The sequence below is a fragment of the Notamacropus eugenii genome, chromosome 5 (genome assembly GCF_028372415.1).
Source record: "Notamacropus eugenii isolate mMacEug1 chromosome 5, mMacEug1.pri_v2, whole genome shotgun sequence".
NCBI lineage: Eukaryota > Metazoa > Chordata > Mammalia > Diprotodontia > Macropodidae > Notamacropus > Notamacropus eugenii.
The window spans coordinates 93,287,959-93,310,194 of record NC_092876.1 but is presented as its reverse complement, the minus strand read 5'-3'; the positions used below and the strand labels follow the sequence as shown (position 1 = coordinate 93,310,194).

The window sequence follows — 22,236 nt, the reverse complement described above, 5'->3', positions numbered from 1 at the left end:
CCTAGATGAGACTCTGAGTAGCTTTTTGTTAAGAGCCCCCCCCCCCCATCCCACTAATTGCTCAGATGTTTTTGGTGCTCCCCTATCTGGTGGTATATGTAGATTACTTTGTATTACTTTGTCAGGCAGTTGAAGCCCTGTCTACTGATCTTTGTGCTAATTTCTCTGTTTGCATTTTCTGTTTATGTTTTCTTTCTCCCCCCTTTTTTTTTAAAAAAAATTATTTTTAGTTTTCAACATTCATTTCCTCAAGATTTTGAGTTCCATGTTTTCTCCCCATCTCTCCCCTCCCCCACTGCAAAACACCATACATTCTGATTACCCCTTTCCCCAATCTGTTCTCCCTTCTATCACATCCCTCCCTTCCTTATCTCTATCGTCTCTCTTTTCTTGTAGGGTAGGATAGATTTCTATACCTTGTTACCTGTATTTCTAATTTCCCAGTTGCATACAAAAACAATTCTCAACATTCATTCCTTAAACTTTGTGTTTCATCTTCTCTCCCTTCCTCCTTCCCCACGCATCCCCACTGAGAAGGCAAGCAATTCAATTCTTTTTAAAAAGAAAGACAACTTTTAAAGGGGTCAACAATCTTACTTTAATTACATTCACAAGTTCAGTGGTAAGGTCAGCATCCTGAACATGGAGAATATACAGAGACAGCCCATAAAATGCCTGTGAAAATGGCTCTAAACAAATTCTACAGCAGTACAAACCACAAAATGACTGAGTGAGATTTCCAGCCCAAGGCAGCCTGGAAAGACAGAAAGAAAAGTCTGTCACATGGGGCTTGGCTATATATACATATTCATACATACATACATACATATATATATATACATATATGTATATATATATATATACTTATATATATATACATATATGTATATATATATTTGGGTAGTTGGAGGGATTATACCCCTCCAAATACCAACTACCCTAATACTGAGAAACTTTTCAAGAGTCACAAATATTATCTTTCCAAGTAAGAAGGCAAGCAGTTCAACTTTAATAAGTCCCTTATGATTTCTCTTTCCTGTTTATCTTTTCATGCTTCTCTTGATTCTTGTGCTTGAAAGTCAAATTTTCTATTCAGCTCTGGTCTTTTCATCAAGAACGCTTGAAAGTCTTCTATTTCATTGAATGACCTGATTGTATTTCCACAATACTCAAACTGTTTCTTTCTGACTGCTTGCAATATTTTCTCCTTGATCTGAGAAGTCTGGAATTTGGCCACTATATTCCTACAAGTTTCTCTTTTCATGTCTCTTTCAGGAGGTGACTGGTGGATTCTTTCAATATTTATTTTGCCTTCTAGTTCTAGAATATCAGGGCACTTTCCCTTGATAATTTCATGAAAGAGGATGTCCAGTCTGTTTTTTTGATCATGACTTTCAGGTATTCCCATAATTTTTAAATTGTCTCTCCTGGATCTATTTTCCAGATCAGTTGTTTTTCCAATGAGATATTTTACATTATCTTCTATTTTTTTCATTTTTCTTTGATTTTGTTTGTAATTTATTGATTTCTCATAAAGTCATTAGCTTCCATGTGCCTCATTCTAATTTTTAAAGACCAATTTTCTTCAGTGAGCTTCTGAACCTCCTTTTCCATTTGGCTAATTTTGTTTTTTAAAGCATTCTTTTCCTCGTTGGTCTTTTGGGCTTCTTTTGCCATCTGAGTTAGTCTATTTTTAAAGGTATTATTTTCTTCAGCATTTTTTTGGGTCTCCTTAAGCAAGCTCTTGACTCACTTTTCATGATTTTCTGGCATGGCTCTCATTTCTCTTCTCAGTTTTTCCCAGATCTCTTTTACTTGATTTTCAAAATCTTTTTTGAGCTCTTCCATGGCCTGAGACCATTGCACATTTATTTTGGAGGTTTTGCATACAGAAGCCTTGACTTTAATGTCTTCCTCTGATGGTATGTGTTGTTCTTCCACATTTAAAAAGATGGAAGAAAATACCTGTTCACCAAGAAAGTAACCTTTTGTAGTTTTATTTTTTTCCCTTTTTTTGGTCATTATCTCAGCCACTTACTTGACTTTTGAGTCCTTTGTCAAGAGAAGGATATACTTTAGGGACCAATAAGTTCTCAGTTCCTCTAAGGTGGCACAGTCAAGGGAGAGGAATTTACTCCTCTCTTGGTCTGCACTCTGGTCTGGGAGTTACCAAAGCTTTTCTGCCCGGGATCTGTAAGTAGATTTCCCTTTCCAGAGTCTCTACCAACTCCACCACACCAGCATTCTTCTTCATCCTAGGGTCGCCACTCAAGGCTGAGATCCAGATCAGTGGCTCAATTCCCCCAGGGTCTTTTAAGCAGAGAGCTCCAAAAATGGACCCTGATGCTGCTGCCACCACGTGGGCCAGGGCTAGGGGAAGATGCTGCTCCCTTCTTACTCAGGTGAAAAACCTTTCTCAGTAACCTTTGAAGATGTCTTTGGCATTTGTGAGTTGAGAAATCTGTGAACTACACTTGCTGCTGGGGATTCCACCTGCAAGGCCTGCTCTGGTCCTGTTCCTGCCAGTGTCTTGCAGTCAAGGCTTCACTGGGCTCCATGGGCTGCCCTTTGGTCCATGCCCTATGTGACAGACCTTTCTTGTCATACTTTCAGGTTGCCTTGGTCTTGAAATCTCTTTCACTCTGTTGTTTTGTGGCTTCTGCTGCTCTAGAATTTCTTTACAATCTTTTTTACAGGTATCTTATGGGCTGTCTCTGTTTGTATTTTCTCCATACTCAAGGTGCTGACTTTACTGCTGAACTTATGAATGTAATTAAAGTAATATTGTTGACCCCTTTAAAAATTGTCTTCCTTTCAATAAAGCAGATCAAAGAACCTGCACTAGTAAGCCATCCTGGGTGTGCTAGGGCACTTGTTAATGCAGTCGCATAACCATGTTTTGGCCTAAATTCTGCCTTTTTTGTGGCACTATGTCATCTTTCTATTCTTCATGATAAAAACCTCATCATTGACATTTCCCTCTACTTATTTTGCCTTATCCCAGTATGTTGTAACGTTGTCATCTCTCCATTTATATTTCTCATTTCTGTTCCATTCTTTCCAATTATACAGCTATCATTCTAGTTCAGGGCATTGTATTCTGTTTCCTATGCTATTTTAATAACTCATTAATTGTTCTTTCTGCCTCCAACTTTTCACTTCTTGAATCCATATTTCTGAGCACTACAAAAATAATATTCCTAAAATGTAGGTCTGACCACGTGACACATACTTTCCCCTCCTTCCAAAACTTGAGTGATATTTATTTCCTTTAGAAAAAAATATAAACTTCTTAACTAATATTTAAAATCACCACAACTGACTTATAAATTATCTGTCCTTCTTGAATTCCCATACTTCCATTTCTTACATTCTCCATCCCTGTGCTTCTCCCTTTGATTATATGGCTCTTCCTAGAATCTCCATTTAAGAGAGTGCTCTGGCCAACCATGTTTAATTCCTCTCCAGATTACCTTCAGGACTTTCTCTACCATGTCCCTAGCACTTTATTTCCATCATCCTTCTCCTTTCAATTTCTTTTTATGCAATGTATTTCCCTCTATATTACAATATTAGCTCCTTAAGGGCAGGGACTGGCTTTATATTTCAATTTGTATTCCCACTGATTAGCATGGTGCCTAGTACATAATACATGCTTAATAATTTTTTGCTGATTCACTGACTATCATGTTCCAGCAAAACTGGAATATTAGCTATTCTTTAAATGTGACATTCCATTCTCCATTTCTAATTCTTCCAGGGAGGAGGCCTTCAAATGTTAGAAGAAAGCCATCATCTCCCTTCCCAGAGTCTTCTCTTCCCCAAGCTAAGCGCTCTTATTTCTGTTTAGCAAACCTCACATCATTTGAACTCTGGGTCATTTGACCACTCTCTTTACCTGCTTCTTAGTTACCTTTGTCAATTAGTGACCATCAATTATGTATTAGTTGCCAATATGCCAGCTGGATGTGTGTTTGTTAGATCCTTTGTCAATTTTAGCCATAGCAATAACCTGTCCTGTCAGTCTTGTAGGTTGCTTTTAAGGTCATAATTCAAATACTGGCTTCTCTATTGCATTTTATATGAAATTTTGTGCTTATTAAAAATAAATTTAATAACATCATTAATGGTCCAGGAACCTTTGTGCTATATTAATCTTCCTTAAAAAAACAAAAACAAAAACATAGTTTTGACCAAGACCCTTGGTCCCCTCAGATTGAAGGTAAATTAACTTAATTAAAATGATTGGTAATTGGTTGAGTGACAATACTGTCTATCTATATATTTTTCTTAGTTGGTAACCCATTTCTTCCATGAGTATGCAAGGTCTTGATGGACAGGAAATAATGTTTCTTTTGCCTTCACTGCCTTCCCCAAATCCTTAGTACAGCCTCTTCAGGGTAACATTAAATGACAGTATATTAAGTCATTTCCTCTGGGAAAGAAGGGAATAGTGAGTAGTGAAAGCCCCTGACAAGTCCCCAAAGTCTCTGAATTCCTCATTATCACTGAGTCTATGTTGTAATAACATGTGGGCTTGATGCATCTCCAAATGCATCATGGATTCAGACTAGATGACTGGAGACTATAAAACCCTGTCCATGAATTTCTGTCCTTGGTCTGACCTCCCAGATCCCAAAGAGTTAAAGTCAAAGCTTTAGATTATCTTCACCTTGAATATCAACCAGAAGGTATTTCCCCATGGGAAATAGATTATTGTTTATAGAAAGTGATAAACTTGGAGGAGTAAGAATTCCTGGGAGAGTGAGGAGCAGTGGAGATAAACCCTCATAAAGTAGGGGAAAGGACACAGGCAGATGAGGTGGAAAGCAAAGCCTCCAGCCTGAGCCAACCTCCTTTTGCTTTTTGGTATAACAGGTGAGAGTCTAGAAATTTCTCTAAGGCTTTGACAAGGTCAGCTGCTCAGAACATGGCTGTGGATTCTAAGGAATCTTTGAGTCATAGAAGGGACTAGATTGAGCATGTAGATCTAGGGCATAGATTGAAATGTGGTAATTATGTGTATGAGTGTGTGTTTTGGGGGGTGTAGGGTTGATAAGTTGGAAACAGACTCAGATAGAACAGTGAACGGCGGGGCAACTGTGTCATAATTTTATAAAGATTAAAAACAAACAAAATTATCTATTTAGAAACCAAAGAATTATTCTGGTGACTTTCCCTGAAATATCCTAAGCAACCAGAGCTTAGAAAATAGAACATTCCTCTCTGTAATCAACATTAACCTCTAAGGTCTTTTTTAAGCTTCTCTGATTCTTGAAAAAAAGGAAATATGAATTCTAGATCTGACTCTGCCGCCGAGTAGAGCTGCCTCACTGACCTAACCAGCTTGTTCTGCTCATCGTAATGAGACTTTAGCACTCTTTGTGTGTTGATGTCTGTTCCCTTTATGTTTTTAATGTATCTTTCTGCTCCTGAGGAATACTATAGATTAACATCTGTTGCCTTAATTAAACTACTTTACCATATTTCAGTAAAACTTCAAAGTCTTATAATATTTCAATTTCCCTTCTAGTTCACCAAATATTTACCAAGTGCCTACTATGTGTAAGTTCAACTGTTGGGAGCTGGAGACATACAGATAGATATATCTGACTTTGCTTCCAAGCAGTTTATGAGTTTGTACAATTTATTTATATCTAGATAAAACTTCATACACATATATAATATAATGTATAACATATCCATATATAATAATTGAATATATTATTAGCAATATTAATGCCTTTAATACTAAAGTATTAAGTGAATTTCCAGCTCATATGAGCCCTCAGATTATGACTTTCCTTTCCATGTAATTATTTGGAATAGACTTCAATGATACTGGAAACTTTTTCATAACTTATACTTCAAGGGAGGTTTCAACCTATAAAAGCACACAAAGGAAAGTACAAGTCTTCCCCTAGCTTTCAGTGAAATTAAATATAGGAAATATTCATAGCACTGATATTTAAATTCTAGTCAATTTATAGTTTTTGATTTGGTTTTCATCTGTACAATGACTAGGTTGCTAGATAATTTTTGTAGGTCTTTCAGTGATTCTATGATCAGTCACTCCTTTTCATACACAACAAATTTCTTTCTCCTTGAATTTGTAATGGAGAAGATTTTCTGGACTCCAACCTCAATCAGAGGTTGGTTCTCAAACTCCTACAAAAACAAAAGCCCATATTTTTAATACTCACATTCTTCTAAGGTATTGGAGTGTGGAAAACAACTGTCTATAAAGAACTAAGAGTGAATGCCTTATAGAGAGCAATAGAGAGACTCATGGTCAGTACGAGCCAGCCACTATAATAGACTAATGAGGAAATATGAAGAATAAGAGATGAATTGAAGGGATTTTATGATAGGAGGAAAAGATGGACTAGTCATGTGTCATAGATGAGAGCTCACTACCAGAAAGCCTGAGTGCTGAACTGGTACTCTCTCAATGTCAGCAAAATCAAGAAGGACTAGAACATGTTCAATCAATCTTCTGTGCTGAAATTTTGGAAGAAGGTGGACAAGAAACCCATGAAAGAAGTCTAAAGTCAATGAGATCAAAGAACCATTTGCATATTTGAATAGTGCCAGTTAGCCAGGCAGTATAGTGAGTGTCAGAATCAGGAACACCTTGTTTCAGCTACCTCCTCTAACAGGTACTGGTAAGTAAACTTTCCTAAGTCATTTAACCTGTTCTTTTCCCCTTAGAACTTTTTTTAGACAACAAATGAATGTCTGTTTTAAAAAAAAAGACATAAAACAAAACTTCACTCAGAGTATTAACTATAATTTAAACCAGTTTCTTCTTGTTTTGCTTAAAATGAAACTGGGACTTCATTTAGTTCTCTCCTCCCACATTCTGTGTCCTATATGTCTGGAATGATCTGCCTATTGCCCTCTCCTTTTTCAAATTCTCACTTAATGTTCATTTGCATTCTCCTGCTCCTGTTCAGATCTGAGCCAAATTCATTTAGAATTCATTAGAACATACATACTGATGAACAGGTTTGAAATCAATGTGCATTATTTTGGGGGACTACACCTATGATTTCATCATCTAGGGGAAACTCTAGGTAAGGAAATTCACTCTATTAATGAAGAACAAGAGTATCTCTGAAACATGACTTATAAGAATTGTCAGAGATAAATGACTTGTCAATTTCCATACAACTATTATATGTCAGAAGTGGGATTTCTGACTCCATTCTTCCAATCAATATGCTACAAATTCATATTGTAGTCTGGAATATAAAGCATTCTTCAAGCACTTCTTTTTCCTTTGTGGATAAAATTTGGCCCAAATTTTCAAGTATCCCTGCATCTTATTTCAAAGGGTCCACATTGATTTAGGGGCTGTTTTAATGAATACTTAGGATTTCTCTTCTTCTTTATCTTAAGCAATAGATGTTGTATTTCAATTTATAATTATTTTCATGATCTTTTTTCAAATATTTTATCACAAATACTGTGATATACAGTCACCAAGTACCCCATATACCTTTTGTATATGCATATACATGTTGTCTCCCTGATACCATATCATTTGCTTGAAGAAGTATTTTACTTTTGTTTTTTATCCACAGTGCTTAATATAGTGTCTAATGTATAATGAATGCTAATACATATTTATGAATTGATTGAATTCACAGTCTTTTGATTCTCTGTTGTGGAATATATAATTTAAAATATAAAAATAGTGCATAATAAAATATTTTCAAGCTTACCAATAGCAACACACTAATTGGTCAATGGATATACTTATACTTTCAGAAGTTACTTCAATATGAATAGATAACACCCAAAAAGTTTCATTATTTTCTTTACTCCTTGTCTGACAGTCTGTCACCATCTAAGCAGAAAGGAAAAATGAATCTTATGGGATTGAGGAACAGTTTGTATTTTCTTTATTTCATAGCTACCGTGACTAAATGGTCACTATACCTGTGGAGATAAGCCTCTCTATTTATGTAGAGTGGTCCTCAGAAACCATAATAAATATTTCTTTGGGATAATACTTTATCCATTTCAGCAAGGTAGAATCAATCAGAACTTGTGCTCCACTGGTAAAATGTTTGAGAACTCAGGTCATCTTCATGCCACAATGAGACATCAGAAAAGGATTTTGTGAGGTTATTTTGTGAAACTGTTACAAAATAAATAAGTTTAAATAAACAGAGCTTCTTCAAAATTTGAGATAGATATTATAAATATATTTAAATAAACATTTAATAATTTTTCAATTAAATGGAATTACAGAGATGGAAAACTACCCAACTTTTCCCCTAAAAAAGTTTACAGTCTAGTAAAATACAAATTGTATGTATGTATGCAAACGTAGTTCAAAGTAGAATTTTAAAAGAGCAAAGAATACATATAAGTACAATGTTCTAGGAAACCTTCAGAAATAGAGACCATTTTATTTAAGGGTTATATAAGTATGGCCTTCAATTCTAGGAAAAAGAGAATAAAATAAATTTTATATGATACCTTCTATATACCAGTCACTGTGCTACATTTCTTGAGAATATTTCATTTAATTCTCATTTCCAATTGATCGTATAGCTATTTTAGAAGAACAGGCTTCAGAAGCATCATTTTCCTTGTCAAACTTCTCATCCATCTTTGCTGTCTAGGAGTTAAGTAAAAGCAACTCTGTGGCTGTCTTTTCAGATCTGTGATATCCACTGATTAGTCATGTCAGCTGTTAATGCCTCTGATATTGAGATATCCACCTTCTTCTTGATTGGGATCCCAGGTCTTGAGGGTTTCCATATCTGGATCTCAATTCCTATATGTCTCATGTACCTAGTTGCCATCCTAGGCAACTGCACCATCCTCTTCATCATCAAAACAGAGCCTTCACTACATGAGCCCATGTACTATTTCCTCTCCATGTTGGCTGTATCTGACCTTGGCCTGTCCCTCTCTTCCCTTCCCACTATGCTAAGGATCTTCTTATTCAATGCCACAGGAATTTCACCTGAGGGCTGCTTTGCCCAAGAGTTCTTCATCCATGGCTTCACTGATATGGAATCCTCAGTCCTTTTGATCATGTCTTTTGATCGTTTTTTAGCCATCTGGAACCCACTGAGATACAGTTCTATCCTGACTGGAGCCAGAGTCTCTAAAATGGGACTTGTTTTTGTCATTAAAAGCATGCTTTTGGTGCTCCCATTTCCTTTTACTTTGAAGAGGCTGACATATTGTAAGAAAAGTCTCTTGTCCCATTCTTACTGCCTCCACCAGGATGTCATGAAGTTAGCCTGTTCTGATAATACTGTCAACTTTTTCTATGGTTTCTTTGTTGCTCTCTGTATGATGACTGACAGTGTGTTCATAGCAATATCATATGTACTTATACTAAAAACTGTGATGGGTATTGGTTCACACAGAGAACGACTTAAGGCTCTCAACACCTGTGTTTCCCATATCTGTGCTGTTCTCATCTTCTATGTGCCCATCATTACTTTAGCCTGTATGCACCGTTTTGGCAAGAAGTCACCACTGGCATTGATCCTAATTGCAGATGTCTTTCTATTGGTGCCACCACTAATGAACCCTATTGTGTACTGTGTGAAGACCAGGCAGATCAGGGAGAAAATTCTGGAGAGGCTACGTCTGAAGCAGAGATGATGGAGCTAGATTTGGGCTGCTGTTTATAATGACATCAGAAGACAGTTACTCTAAATATCAATGCCATGGAAAATTCTCTAACCAGCACCAATGTTGCCATCATCATCATTGACACTAACACCACCATTGTTGTGATCATCACTATCATCACTCTCAGTGGCAGAAACATCATAGTTTTTTTCTTGGTAAATCTCTTGAAGAAACCTTGCAGTAAGGGAATCACACAATCATACTTTTGCCTGTCATAAACTATCACTTTTAAAAAGACACAAGCAGTCTTGTGAAACATCAACACGAAATATAATTATCCATATTGTCTGTAATCTAAGGTTAAAGATAGCCATGACATGAAGATGGAATGGAGAGTTTAGAAATTCTCTGAGCAGAATGTATATAGCTAAGGGAAGATATAATATAAAATAGCCATTTCTCTCTTTTGGTTTCTTTCCTGTTAACATAAAAATATGATGACTTCTCAAAGATGAATATTAAATTGCCAAGATTATTAAAAAATTAAAACACATGACAGGGAAACTCTCAAAATCAGTTGAGACAATACAAAAGAAATTGCTTATTTGGAGATCAAAAATGCTAATGATAAATAATGAGGGTGGAGGACAGTAGAGACACACAAAAGGGAGTTGAAAAAGGAGAGGGAGGAGGAGGACCCCAGAGTACCCAGTGTAAAGTCACCTTTTTCTAGGGAGTTGAAATCAGACAGAATGGTAAATGCAGAGTGAAGTGAGTCCAAAAATTCTATTTCTGACTCCCTTAAAAGAAAGCATTGAGAAGAGTTTGGAACTCCATCCTCCAGCATTTTAATCTGAGGGGACAGGAGGCTGAGGCAGGTGGTATCTATCTAGACTGGAGCTATCAACATGATGATTTGAGGTGATAAGCTTAATTTGGGGTGTGTGTATTTGTCCTTCATTGCCAAAGAAGACCATGTCATCAGAGAAATGATGACATGACTTGCACTTGACTTTGTTTTGAGTGAAGGAGTGCTGTGCAGGTCACCAGCCTCACTTCTCCTATAGAGCTGTCTGACCCCAGTGACCAGATACTCATCAGGATGACTGGAGATGATCCAGGATGAGGCATTTGGGGTTAAGTGACTTGCCCAAGGTCACACAAACAGTGAATATCCAGTGTCTGAGGTGAGATTTGAACTTAGGTCCTTCTGACTCCTGCACTGGTGCTCTATTCACTGCACCACTGAGCTGCACTTGCTTAATTTGGGAGGGACATCCCAAATTATATACCACGGAGTTGAAACCAATCAACCAGCAGATGCAGAGTAAAGTACTGGAAAACCACACATAAAACGAAACTGGATAACTGCTGGTGGGGAGAAGGAAGGAGAAGAGATGGAGATACTCAACATGGAAGTATAGTAGATAGAGTACCATGGGGATGAATTTGCAATGTTGATAGAGAAGAATGCAAACATGGTTTGGCGTCTGCCTCCTCCTTAAAATGTAGGTTCTGGGAGGATCCAGCAAATTAGAAAGAGAAGCCATAGGGGCAGAAAGTAATTTCTCATTTGAGAACTGGTTCAGCAATGAATTAAGCTTAGAAACAATTTCTAGTGACTATAGAAAAATCAATGGCATGGTAGACATGTAACCTGAAGAAAAATGAAGATGGGATTCCCTTCTGATAAGCCTAAATTGGGTCTTAATGATCACAACTGTACTTTCTTAGTACTCATAATAAACTTCCTTTAAAATATTCTAGAATTTTTCCATAAATCATATTTAAGTTTATTGGCTTAATGTTTCCTAAATATTTTCTCTCCCACTTTTAGAAAATGAAACAAACAGTGGATGCCCCCAAATCAGAGACTGCTAATACTGACTCACCAATTATATTTGAATTTTCAGTATACATTTGGGCCCCAGTACTTGTGTTACTGATTTCCAACTTTGAGGTGCAAATAAAGAGATGAAAACTCTAGTTCTCACTTCCAGTTTTACCTTCTAACTTGCTTTATAATGTTAGGTGCTTCAGCTTTCCTGGACTTCTGGTATTACTTTTGTAAATGGTAGAAATGAGAAACAGATATTTGAGAGGAACTAGCTTAGTTCAGAAATGACTGAGGGGCTGAGAGAGAGAATGCAGATAAAATGTTTTCTTATATAAAAAATCAAATTACACAAATATTTAGTTATAGATTTTACCTTTATATAGATTATTAAGTCCTCATAAAGACTGTTGACCTGTCAGAGATCAACTCTCTAAGAATGTTCATAGAATTGCTACTCAATTTCAGGCATAAACAAACATGTAAAATGAACCAAGACTAAACCAAAACTTTACTGAAAGTCATTCTAAACTTTTCCATGATCCTAAAAAGAAAGTATCTAATTTAAACTAACTTCTGACCTTAAAAAAAGAAGAGATTAATATCCCTTACTTTGTCCTTGGGCAAACCTTTATCTTTAGTACTAAGGCTGATCATTGTATGCCAGGCAGAAAAAAGGAGGAAGACATAAAATGACAAGGACTACATCAGAAGGGAAGAACCTCTGTGGGAAAGGCAATGGAACTGAGATTTTGGTAAAGAAAGAAGAATACCTGATTCTGAATTGAAGAATTAGGATTGAAACCGGGTTTTCTTGCTGGCTAACTCAGTGGCTTGGGCAAAAATGTTCAAACTTTCTACAGTTTTTCCCTTTATCTTCATACTTTACAACATTGTTGGAAAGGTCAAGTGAGCTGATATATGAGAAAAAAAATTCATACCCTATGATGTTCTAAAGAAATATGAGTTACGGTGGGAAAGGCAGGTGATGAGGATGGGAAAGTAATGACTAATGATTATTTAGAAGTACTTGATGGTATATTACTTAGCAGAGAACACATTCACCTGTGCAGAGACTAAAGAATGGATCACAGGAATGCTTAAGCTCAATTCTGGCTTAAAAAATTTCAGGGGTGTTCAAGAAACGATGTAGTCTGCTGCTGATTACACCTTAATTAGCTGGTGGTGGAAAGATAATGCCATCACAGTCACAAGAATTATCCATATTTATATGTCCTGGGCAAGTCAATTATTCTCATTTTCCACATCTGTCAAGTGGGGATAATAACTTTCAAATTCTCTATTTCACAAGGTTCTTCTTCTCTTTTGTCTCCTTTTGTGGCTGCTAATATTATTTTTAAGAATTTATTTTATTTATATTTTATGGAACGAAACAAGCATTTCTATAACATAGGATAATAAAAAGATGCTCATACATGAGATTTCAAACCTACCATGTATACGTTACTATTTCTTTTTAATGTACAATAAATTAATCATGTATATTTCTTTTTTTTAAAGCAATATATTTATTTATTTTCAAGAAATACGTTCTTTCATTCACTAGGTTTTTTCAAAATCCCAAAGAGATAATATATATAAGGCACTATATAATATATGATTGTCATCATCTCTTTCCTCTTTCTCCTCCTCATCAATTCTACCACCAGCATCATCACTTTTGACGATCCTTAAGATGCTTCACAGCCCCTTGATAAACTGGATTTTGATAAATACTTAAGCACATTAGTGAATCAAATGTATACTTGTAGCTATCCTTTAGGTCCAGCTGTATAAAATTGCAAAATATAAAGCAGTACTCTCCAAAAAGTTGAACATCCCTACTCAACCCTTGTCTGCCATACTCACCTATAAGAATATTAAATCTGTTCCCTTAGGGCCTAACTCAGTCCAGGGATTTATCTCTGGCAAAGCTACATGTTGATACAAAGACCGAGGATATTTCTATTATTCCCCAGAGAATTTCTGAGAGTGGTATGGAGTGGGAGGGGTGGATGAGATAAACTGTGGTCTGCAATCTGTTAGGCACAGAGGCTGAGGAGCCTCTCTCTTAAGCTCCTGCACAATTCTTGGTTACATAGAAGCCTAGAACCTGGTAAGTTCCAAATGTTCCAATGAGCTTCTCCAGAAATTCTCAAACATAGGAGAACAGGAAGAAGAGCTGGGGAGAGTGGAAGTAGTGTGTCTGAGATGTCAGGCCTTAATCTGAGCACCCAGATACATAGGAAGGGACCCATATATGAATGTGTATGTATGTATGTATGTATGTATGTATGTGTGTGTGTATGTGTGTGTTTAGAGAGAGAGGGAGAGAGAGGTGAGTGTATCTATATGTGTATTACGAGTTTTCATTTCTAAGTACATCAATACATTTGTTTATGCTTTCACTAATGCATATGTATGAGTGATGTGTTTGCACAGAAATCCATTTATATATATATAGCATATAATTGAGTATTAACATTTGAGTGTGAATAATAATATTCAGGTAAACATTAGACAGAATGACTGTTCACCTCTGGGACTCTGAGTTCATATGTATATATATATGTATATGTGTGTGTACATGTGTATGTGTGTGTGTTTGAATGTGTTTTTCATATAGAAGCATATGTATGTAGGAAGGAGTATATGTGTACTCAGATATATGAATAAATACTGGATGAATGAGGAAGGAATGTTGGAAGAATGATTGAAGTTGAGTAGAGCCCCAACTCAGGGTAAAAGAGAGAAGGGAGATATGTTCCATTCAGTGACCATGTAGGTCCTGATGAAATTTTTCTCTTAACATTCTCAGAGCCCCAAACTTAGACTCTGAGAGGTGGCTCATACTTTTCTTCAAGATGGAGCAGAAAAGAGGGTACTGGCAGAGAAATCTTAGCTGAGATTTTATGCAAATTTTTCAGGAACCAACTTGTATTGTCCTTATACAACTCTTTGAGAAACAAGTTTTGAACTTTCTCCATACTGTGAAATGTATGGGGCCTTTAATAAGTCCCACTACTGAGCAAGAAGTAGTGAGGCATTTTAGGGTAAAGAATTTGGGACTTAGAGTTCTGGAATAAGTATACAATTCTCATTTTGTGTTCTGACTCCCTCTGTCCAGATCTAGAGTATTGTATTCAGTTTTGAGGATAAAGGGTTCTAACCTTTAAAAGGACATTGAATAACTGAAGAGTATCCAGAGAAAGTCAACCAAGATGGGGAAGCCTGGGGAGTTCATGTTGTAAAAGGATTGGTTGAAGGAGTAGGGTGCTTAACCTACAGGAGTTTCAGGGGGAAAGATAAGGGGCTATAATAGTCATAGGACTGCATTGTGGAAGAAGAAATAGATTTGATGGAAATAGAAAAAATAAATGAAAGTGGAAAATAATAGATTTGGGCTTGATGCAGGGGAAAATGATTTGGGGTCAGGAAATTCTGAATTCAAATCTTGTTACTTACAAATTGTATATACCTTGGCAAGTCATTTAGCCTCTGCCTATTTCAGTTTCTTCATCTGTAAAATAGGGATATTAAGGGCACCTATGTCCCAGGGTTACTTCGGATGAGAGAATATTTATAAAATGCTTTGCAAAACTTCAAATACTATATGTATTATCAATTATTAATATTAACAACATTTAAGCTATTAAAAACCAGAATTTCTCAAGAGTCCACTCATGTCTAACCATATTACAGTCTTCCATGGCATTCTCTTTAGGGACATAGAATAACAAATTTTGGAATGAATGAACTTTAGAAGTCATTCAATTCAATCCCTACATATCTAGTAATTCTTTAATACAACTAATATGTATTTATTAACTTTCTATTTGAACAACTTCATTAATGATGAGTTCACTCCCATTTTCTCATTCTCTGTATCTTTGTCTCTTTGTGTCTCTCTCCCTCTCCATCTATTTCTCTCTCCCTTCCCAACTCCCTCCCTTCTCATTTCTCTCCCTCCCTTGCTATCTCTTTCTCTCAGTTCAAGGGTTCTTTAATTTGCGTGTGTCACAGATCCCTTTGGAATCATGGTGGTTTGAAGACTCCTTTCTCATCATAATGTTTTTAAATGCCCAAAGTATATCCATATATGTGTGTATAATTATATATATTTATATATATATTATATATATATACATATGCGTGAGTAATTATTACAGATGAAATCAATTATATTGAAATAAAGTTATCAAGATATTGTTAAAAGCTCATTTGATGTAAATGATACTGGTACTCCATATTGCTAAAAGAAGCAGAAAACAAATCTCCATTCATGTCATTTTAGATCTGGGAACCGAATTTATCTTCTTTCTCATCATGTCAGACGTCAATACCTCTGAGGTTAAGCTGTTTTTCTTGATTGGGATTCCAGGATTCGAGCATACTCAAAGACGGCTTTCTATCCCTATCTGCCTCACGTATTTGATTGCCATCCTAGGAAATTGCACCATCCTGCTTGTGATCAAGACAGAAACCTCTCTCCATGAGCCAATGTACTATTTCCTTACCATGTTGGCCCTCTCTGACCTGGGGCTCTCCCTCTCCTCCTTACCCACTATGCTGAGAATATTCTTGTTCAATGCACCAGGGATATCCCCTGATGCCTGCTTTGCTCAACAATTCTTCATCCATGGTTTCACTCTTATGGAATCATCTGTGCTTCTCATCATGTCCTTTGATCGTTTTATAGCCATTCACAACCCCCTGAGATATAGTTCAATCTTAACTACTGCCAGAATTTCCAAAATAGTGCTAGTCTTGGCCATCAGGAGCTTCCTTTTAGTACTTCCACTTCCTTTGACTCTAAAGAGGCTGAGCTATTGTCACAAAAACCTCTTGTCCCACTCCTATTGTCTCCATCAGGATGTTATGAAGCTGGCATGCTCTGACAACAGGGTCGATGTTGTCTATGGATTTTTTGTTGCGCTCTGTACCATGTTGGACCTGGCATGCATTGCTTTGTCCTATTTGCTAATCCTAAAGACAGTTCTTGGCATTGCCTCTCTCTCAGAGAGACTCAAGGCCTTCAATACCTGTGTCTCTCACATCTGTGCTGTGCTCATCTTCTATGTGCCCAACATGACCCTAGCTGCTATGCACCGCTTTGCCAAGCACAAATCTCCTCTCATAATGGTCCTCATTGCCAACATCTTCTTGTTAGTGCCACCCCTGATGAACCCCATCGTGTACTGTGTGAAGACTCGGCAGATCCGGGAAAAGATCCTAGGAAAACTGCTTTCCACATGTGGCAGATGATATGTGTAAACACAGTCCTAGGTATCAGGCATTCCTCAGTCAGGTAGGGTAATCTTAATCATATAAAAGTAAATATAATCTTCATCATATATAATAAATATAATGCACGATGCTACATAGTAAGTGGCTGAGATCAATACTAAGAAATTGCTACTCAATGTTCAAGGAGAAAATGTTATTTCTGACTGGTAAAAATTGAGGAAATCAAATTGATTCCATTGTGTAATTGATTTTATTTTGTATCACTACCCATGTTTTGTGTAACTCCCTGTCATGTTTCATTTGTCTTTGAATAAGTTTGAAAATTCAGCTTTCCTGAAATCCCTTGTTATCTCTCAGTTAAGTTTAGAAGTTGCTTTCCTGTTCTGTTGTTCTTGAAATCTGTTGTCCCTGAAGGATGCAGGTGCATCCCAGCGAGTCTCGTCAGTTACCTCTGTAACATAATCGTTACAGCAAGTCTGGTCTGTTATTGTTGCAACAATAACTAGGTATGCAGGTAGACATCACCATGAGTTGCCCAGAGGACCAAGCAGTTAGTGTCTACCTAGCCCTGAATTCTGAATTTCCAACCAATCACATTTTCTCAAATCTATAAACTTCTGACTTTGTAACAAATTTGTTTTCCCCATCTGCGATGCTAATTTCTAGTTTGGGGATGCTCCTCCTTTTATCCATAACAGTGATCTATGAGCCCTCTTTCAAGATCTTAGTGCGCTGAGGAAGCTGAGACTGTTACTTGGAAAATTTGTTCTTTGCTAATAAATTGTGTTTAGAGCTGTGTGCCTGAGTTTACTTAATTTCATTTGTGACACTGGATTTATCAAAAGCTTCATAAAAGGTATTATAGCTAGGCATAAAAAGATGAATATAAAAGTGGAGAGGTAAAGGACATAGGGAGAAAATTCCAAGTAAAGGGAACTAAATGAGCAAAGATATGGAATCAGAAAATTATTGACTTCTGGGGATAATGAAATTGGGAGGAATCTTTGATATTATTCCAATCCTAAACTCTGGTCAGCTCACTTAATTTATTGAACTCTGTTTCCTCATCTATAAAATGAAGATCATAATATTATCTACTTTATAGGGTCAGGATTATTTTTTCTGGATTAAATGAGACTATTTGCAAATTGCTTTGTAAACTTCAAAGCCCTATGTGAATATTAGCTATTATTATGTGTATGTGTATATATTTGCGTACATACACATATTCTTACACACATACATACAAGCATATATGCAAACATACATATTTGAACAGTTTTTGTCCTTAGGTTTTCCTAGTCACCAATGGGATATGTGCTTGCTCCCACCCTTTTTTGGCATGATATTTTCAGTGATATTATCAGATACCTTCAATGGGAATAAAACAGCATCAAGGTGAGATGTCTGTCACACTGATGGCAAATTACTTAACTTGACAAAACTGTAAGTCAAAACTATAGTGGAGGGAGAATTGGTATGTCACTTTTTGTTCATAGATGGTTGTGCACTCAGTGCAGTCTCAGATTGAGATACAACTTATTATGGATTGATCCTCTGCTGTTTCTGCTCATTTTTGCCTAACAATTAATACCAGTCATCCTATACTTGAATCCTAAATGTGAAATGATGAGGGGTAGTAAAATATAGTTTTTATAGTGTTTCCAGGAATATAGACATAAATACCCTACTCTTTCTCTGCTCTCTGTAATCTCAGAAAATAATAAAAATTGAGGGGAGTGAATTTAGCAAATTAGTTGGTCACAGTTGCACATTTAAAAACACACACATTTTCCTCCAGCTACATATGTATAAACTCCCTCCTCACAAACATAGAAGCTCTACTTAGACAACACTAGGCCAGGGACTATGTAGACTTAGTGTCACGTCATGGAAAATTATTCAACATTATTAACAATAAGAAAATTTCTCATAATTTATTTGATGATCCAATACTTTTTTTGGTTTACCCTTTCTTATTCAGAAGTGGCAAATCATTGGACTCAGAACATTTATTCATTCACTGAAGGATTCATTACTTATTTGTTTAATCTTCTATCTATCCCTCTATCTATAGATTTATCTATAGATTTATCTGTTTATTTATCTATCTGCCCACCTTGGTTTGTCTTTAATGTCTGTGATGGACTGAAATATAGTTATTTAAAAAGAAAACTGTAACAACAGAAGAGCCAAATTATAAAGCTTACAAAGAGCAAGCTGGGGTGAAAGTACTTTGCATAGTAACCTCCCTTCCCCCTAAAACTGTTCCTAGTCAGTAGATACGGAAAAGAACAACAAGAAAGTTTTCGAGTTCTTTTGTTTTGCTTTTGGACTTTATAGCAGCTCCTCATGAAGTTAAAGAAATAAGAGGAAGTTGGAATTCACCCACATTTCCAATATGGTGTAAATTTTTTCTGACTGTGGTTTCCCAGGTAAGTGTCACCATTCTGTTAATAACTATTCCTGTTTTGCTACTCTTTTATCCTCCTCTATTTTTTTCCTTCTATTTCCTTCTTTTGTCTTCTTGCTTCCACTAGTATTTCTGAAACTATGTCAGACAAATACAGTGAATGGGCAATTCCTTGCTTTACTGCTATATTTATTTGAAATCTTTTAGTTTCATGATGGCATACTCACATGTGTTCTGGATAGTAGACAATGATCTTATGCTTTCCTAGTCACCATTGGAGTGAAGCAGGGATGTGTACTTGCTCCCACATTTTCTTAACAACATGTTTTCAGCGGTGTTGTCAGATACCTTCAATGTGGATAGAATACCGTAAAGGTCAGCTATCCCAACAAGGGTAAATTGTTTAGCTTGAAGAGTCTGCAAACCAAGACTAAAGTGAAGGGAGAATGGATATGTGACTTTTTGTTCACGGATGATTGTGCACTCAGTGCAGTCTCAGAGACTGAGATGCAACAGAATATGAATTGATTCTCTGCTGTTTCTGCTAATTAGACATTTTATATAAAATATATAGATTCCCACAGACATTTCAAACACGAAGTGACCAAAATGAAATTAATTATTTCTTTTTCTTCCAAACAACGCCCCTTCCAAACTTTCCTTTTTATGTCAAGAATACATATTTTCAAGAAGCTTCAACAATAGAAAACAGGGTAGGGATAAAAGAGAGAGAATGTAATATTCTTAAATCCTTAAGATATCAATTATCACATATGGGTTTAGTCAAATATTAGAAAGTATCTACTGTTTCTGACTTAAGAAAAAGCTATGCTGAATATATATATATATATGTGTGTGTGTGTATGTGTGTGTGTGTGTTTTACATTTGGCATATAAATATAAGCACTGTATAGAACTTTTCAAAAATCTCAGTACAGTTTAAACTTCAGTGGATTCGAATAGAATCTGGGGACACACTGCATATTTTTTATATATTGTAGGTTATGCTTTCAATTATTTGACATATGGTACTTTTACAGAGCTTTTCACACGTTAAAATAACTATCATTTGCCTAGTACATGTCACACATTATTTCCTTTAATCCTCAATGCAATATTGAGGGATAGGTACTATATGAAGTATTATTCCACTTTACAGATGAGGAAACTAAATCTGGGAGAAGTTAAGGGACTTTATTCTCATGGAGACAGCAAGTGTCAGAAGCAGGACTTGAACAAGTATTTGCTTTAATCTGTGTCTGCCACACTGTCTACTATATCATACTAATACATATTTCATCTTCACGTTGAAAACACATACTTCAAAGATGGATGAGTGATTAGATTGCTGTATTTGAAGTTAGTGACATGTAAATTCAAATCCTCCTTTCTGATATTTGACATTTGCATTCTGTAAGTAAATAATTTGACCTCTCTGAGCCTCATTATCCTCATATGGAAAATGGAGATGGTCATATGTACTGGGCTATATCAAAATGTGTTTTTTTTTTATGCTCCATAAAAAAGTATTTGAAAGTGCTACAGGAACATACTATATGATTATTTATCTGTTTCCCATACTTGTGGGTACTCCCCCCAAAGATACAGGGATACCCTTCCTAGCCTGTATAATTCTTCTTCATGTCCTTCTATGAACAAGTCTTGTTGGTGATATTATTATCATTGTCACTGTCCCTGTCATTATACAAAATTAACCATCTCCAAGTATACATAGATGCAGGACACACACACACACACACACACACACACAAATAAGTCATGACAAGGAAGTAAATTATTTAATTATGATTCGAGAAGGGCTCATTAATGATCATCCTGTTAACATGGATGCCTTTCTAACTGGGTCGTCTTTTTCCCTCATCGCTAAGCACCCATTCCTCCCATCCTACAAATCTCATGAATATGAAAAGCTGAAGGAGCATTTTCTATCTAGGGAATAACTGGTTCCAGTTTTAGCCACTGCTAGCAATGGAGGGCTTGGATAATGCGATCCCTGCTCTGCTTGGTCTTCACACTGTAGACAATGGGGTTCATCAAAGGTGGGACCAGAAGGTAAACAAACCCCATGACCACCTGAATCAAGTGAGGAGCCTGCTTCCCAAATCAGTGAATGACTGATAGGCCTATCATGGGTGTGTAGAAGAGCAGTACTGCACAAATGTGGGAGACACAGTGTTGAGGGCTTTGAGGTGCTCAGTCTGGGAGGTAATGGCCAACACAGTGTGGAGAATCAACACACAGGAGAGAAGGATGAGCATGGAGTCCACTCCCACAGTGGATGCCATAGATGATGTTGGCAGTAATGTCAGCACATGCAAGCTTCATGACCTCCTGGTGCAGGCAGTAGGAATGGGTGAGGACTTGGGATCCACTATAGGGGAAGCAATAGAGTTTGAGCAAGAAAGGGAGTGGGAAGATGAGTGCCACACTCCAACCCAAGGAGCCCAGCCCAATTCTGCTGACAACCTTGTTGGTAAGAATGGAGGCATATCTCAGAGGGCGGCAGATGGCAACAAGACGATCAAATGCCATTGAAAGGAGCACTGAGGATTCTAGGAAAGACAGGCAGTGGATGAAAAAGAGCTGAATGAAGCAGGCATCATGGTCAATCTCTCAGGCTCCAAATAAGAAAATGCTCAGTACTGTGGAAAGGGTGCATATGGACAGGCCCAGGTCTGTCAATGCTAGCATAGACAGGAAGAAATACATGGGTTGGTGGAGTGAAGATTCTGTCTTGATAATGAAGAGGATCATGCAGTTCCCCAGGATGAATACAAGGTACATAGAAAACATAGAGATGGAGATATGGATATGCTCTAGTCCAGGCAGGCCACTTAAGAGAAAGGTATAAGGTCTGACAGTGCTATTTTGAAAGGATTTCAGCATCATGTTGGATGGTGGGAGGAGGAATATTCACATTTCCACTCTCTATGCTGAACTGAATAGTCACTATGATCAGTACAAGCCTGGACAGGAATTAGATGGGTCAATTAGGTAGCATCATAAGACTTAGAGTTTCCAAGAAATCTTAAAAATCATCCAGCCTAATTGCATAATTTTCCAGATAAGTAGACTAAGGTCTAGAAAAGCTAAGTAATTTCCCTAGTGTCACACA

General features: G+C 36.7%; 2 protein-coding genes and 1 pseudogene across 2 annotated transcripts; 2 read left to right on the top strand and 1 right to left on the bottom strand.

Moving 5' to 3' along the window:
• Positions 1-8,697: 8,697 nt before the first annotated feature.
• Positions 8,698-9,636, top strand: LOC140508799 (olfactory receptor 51A7-like). The gene has a single exon (XM_072616670.1). It carries the CDS (start codon positions 8,698-8,700, stop codon positions 9,634-9,636), a length of 939 nt encoding a protein of 312 aa, XP_072472771.1.
• Positions 9,637-15,766: 6,130 nt separating this feature from the next.
• LOC140508798 (olfactory receptor 51A7-like) lies at positions 15,767-16,705 on the top strand. Its single transcript, XM_072616669.1, has one exon. It carries the CDS (start codon positions 15,767-15,769, stop codon positions 16,703-16,705), a length of 939 nt encoding a protein of 312 aa, XP_072472770.1.
• Positions 16,706-21,083: 4,378 nt separating this feature from the next.
• On the bottom strand, positions 21,084-22,010 carry LOC140508795 (olfactory receptor 51G2-like; annotated as a pseudogene).
• Positions 22,011-22,236: the final 226 nt, after the last annotated feature.

Excerpts from the sequence above, each read along its gene's own strand:
- LOC140508799 (XM_072616670.1), top strand. The coding sequence starts at position 8,698 with ATGTCAGCTGTTAATGCCTCTGATATTGAGATATCCACCTTCTTCTTG.
- LOC140508798 (XM_072616669.1), top strand. The coding sequence starts at position 15,767 with ATGTCAGACGTCAATACCTCTGAGGTTAAGCTGTTTTTCTTGATTGGG.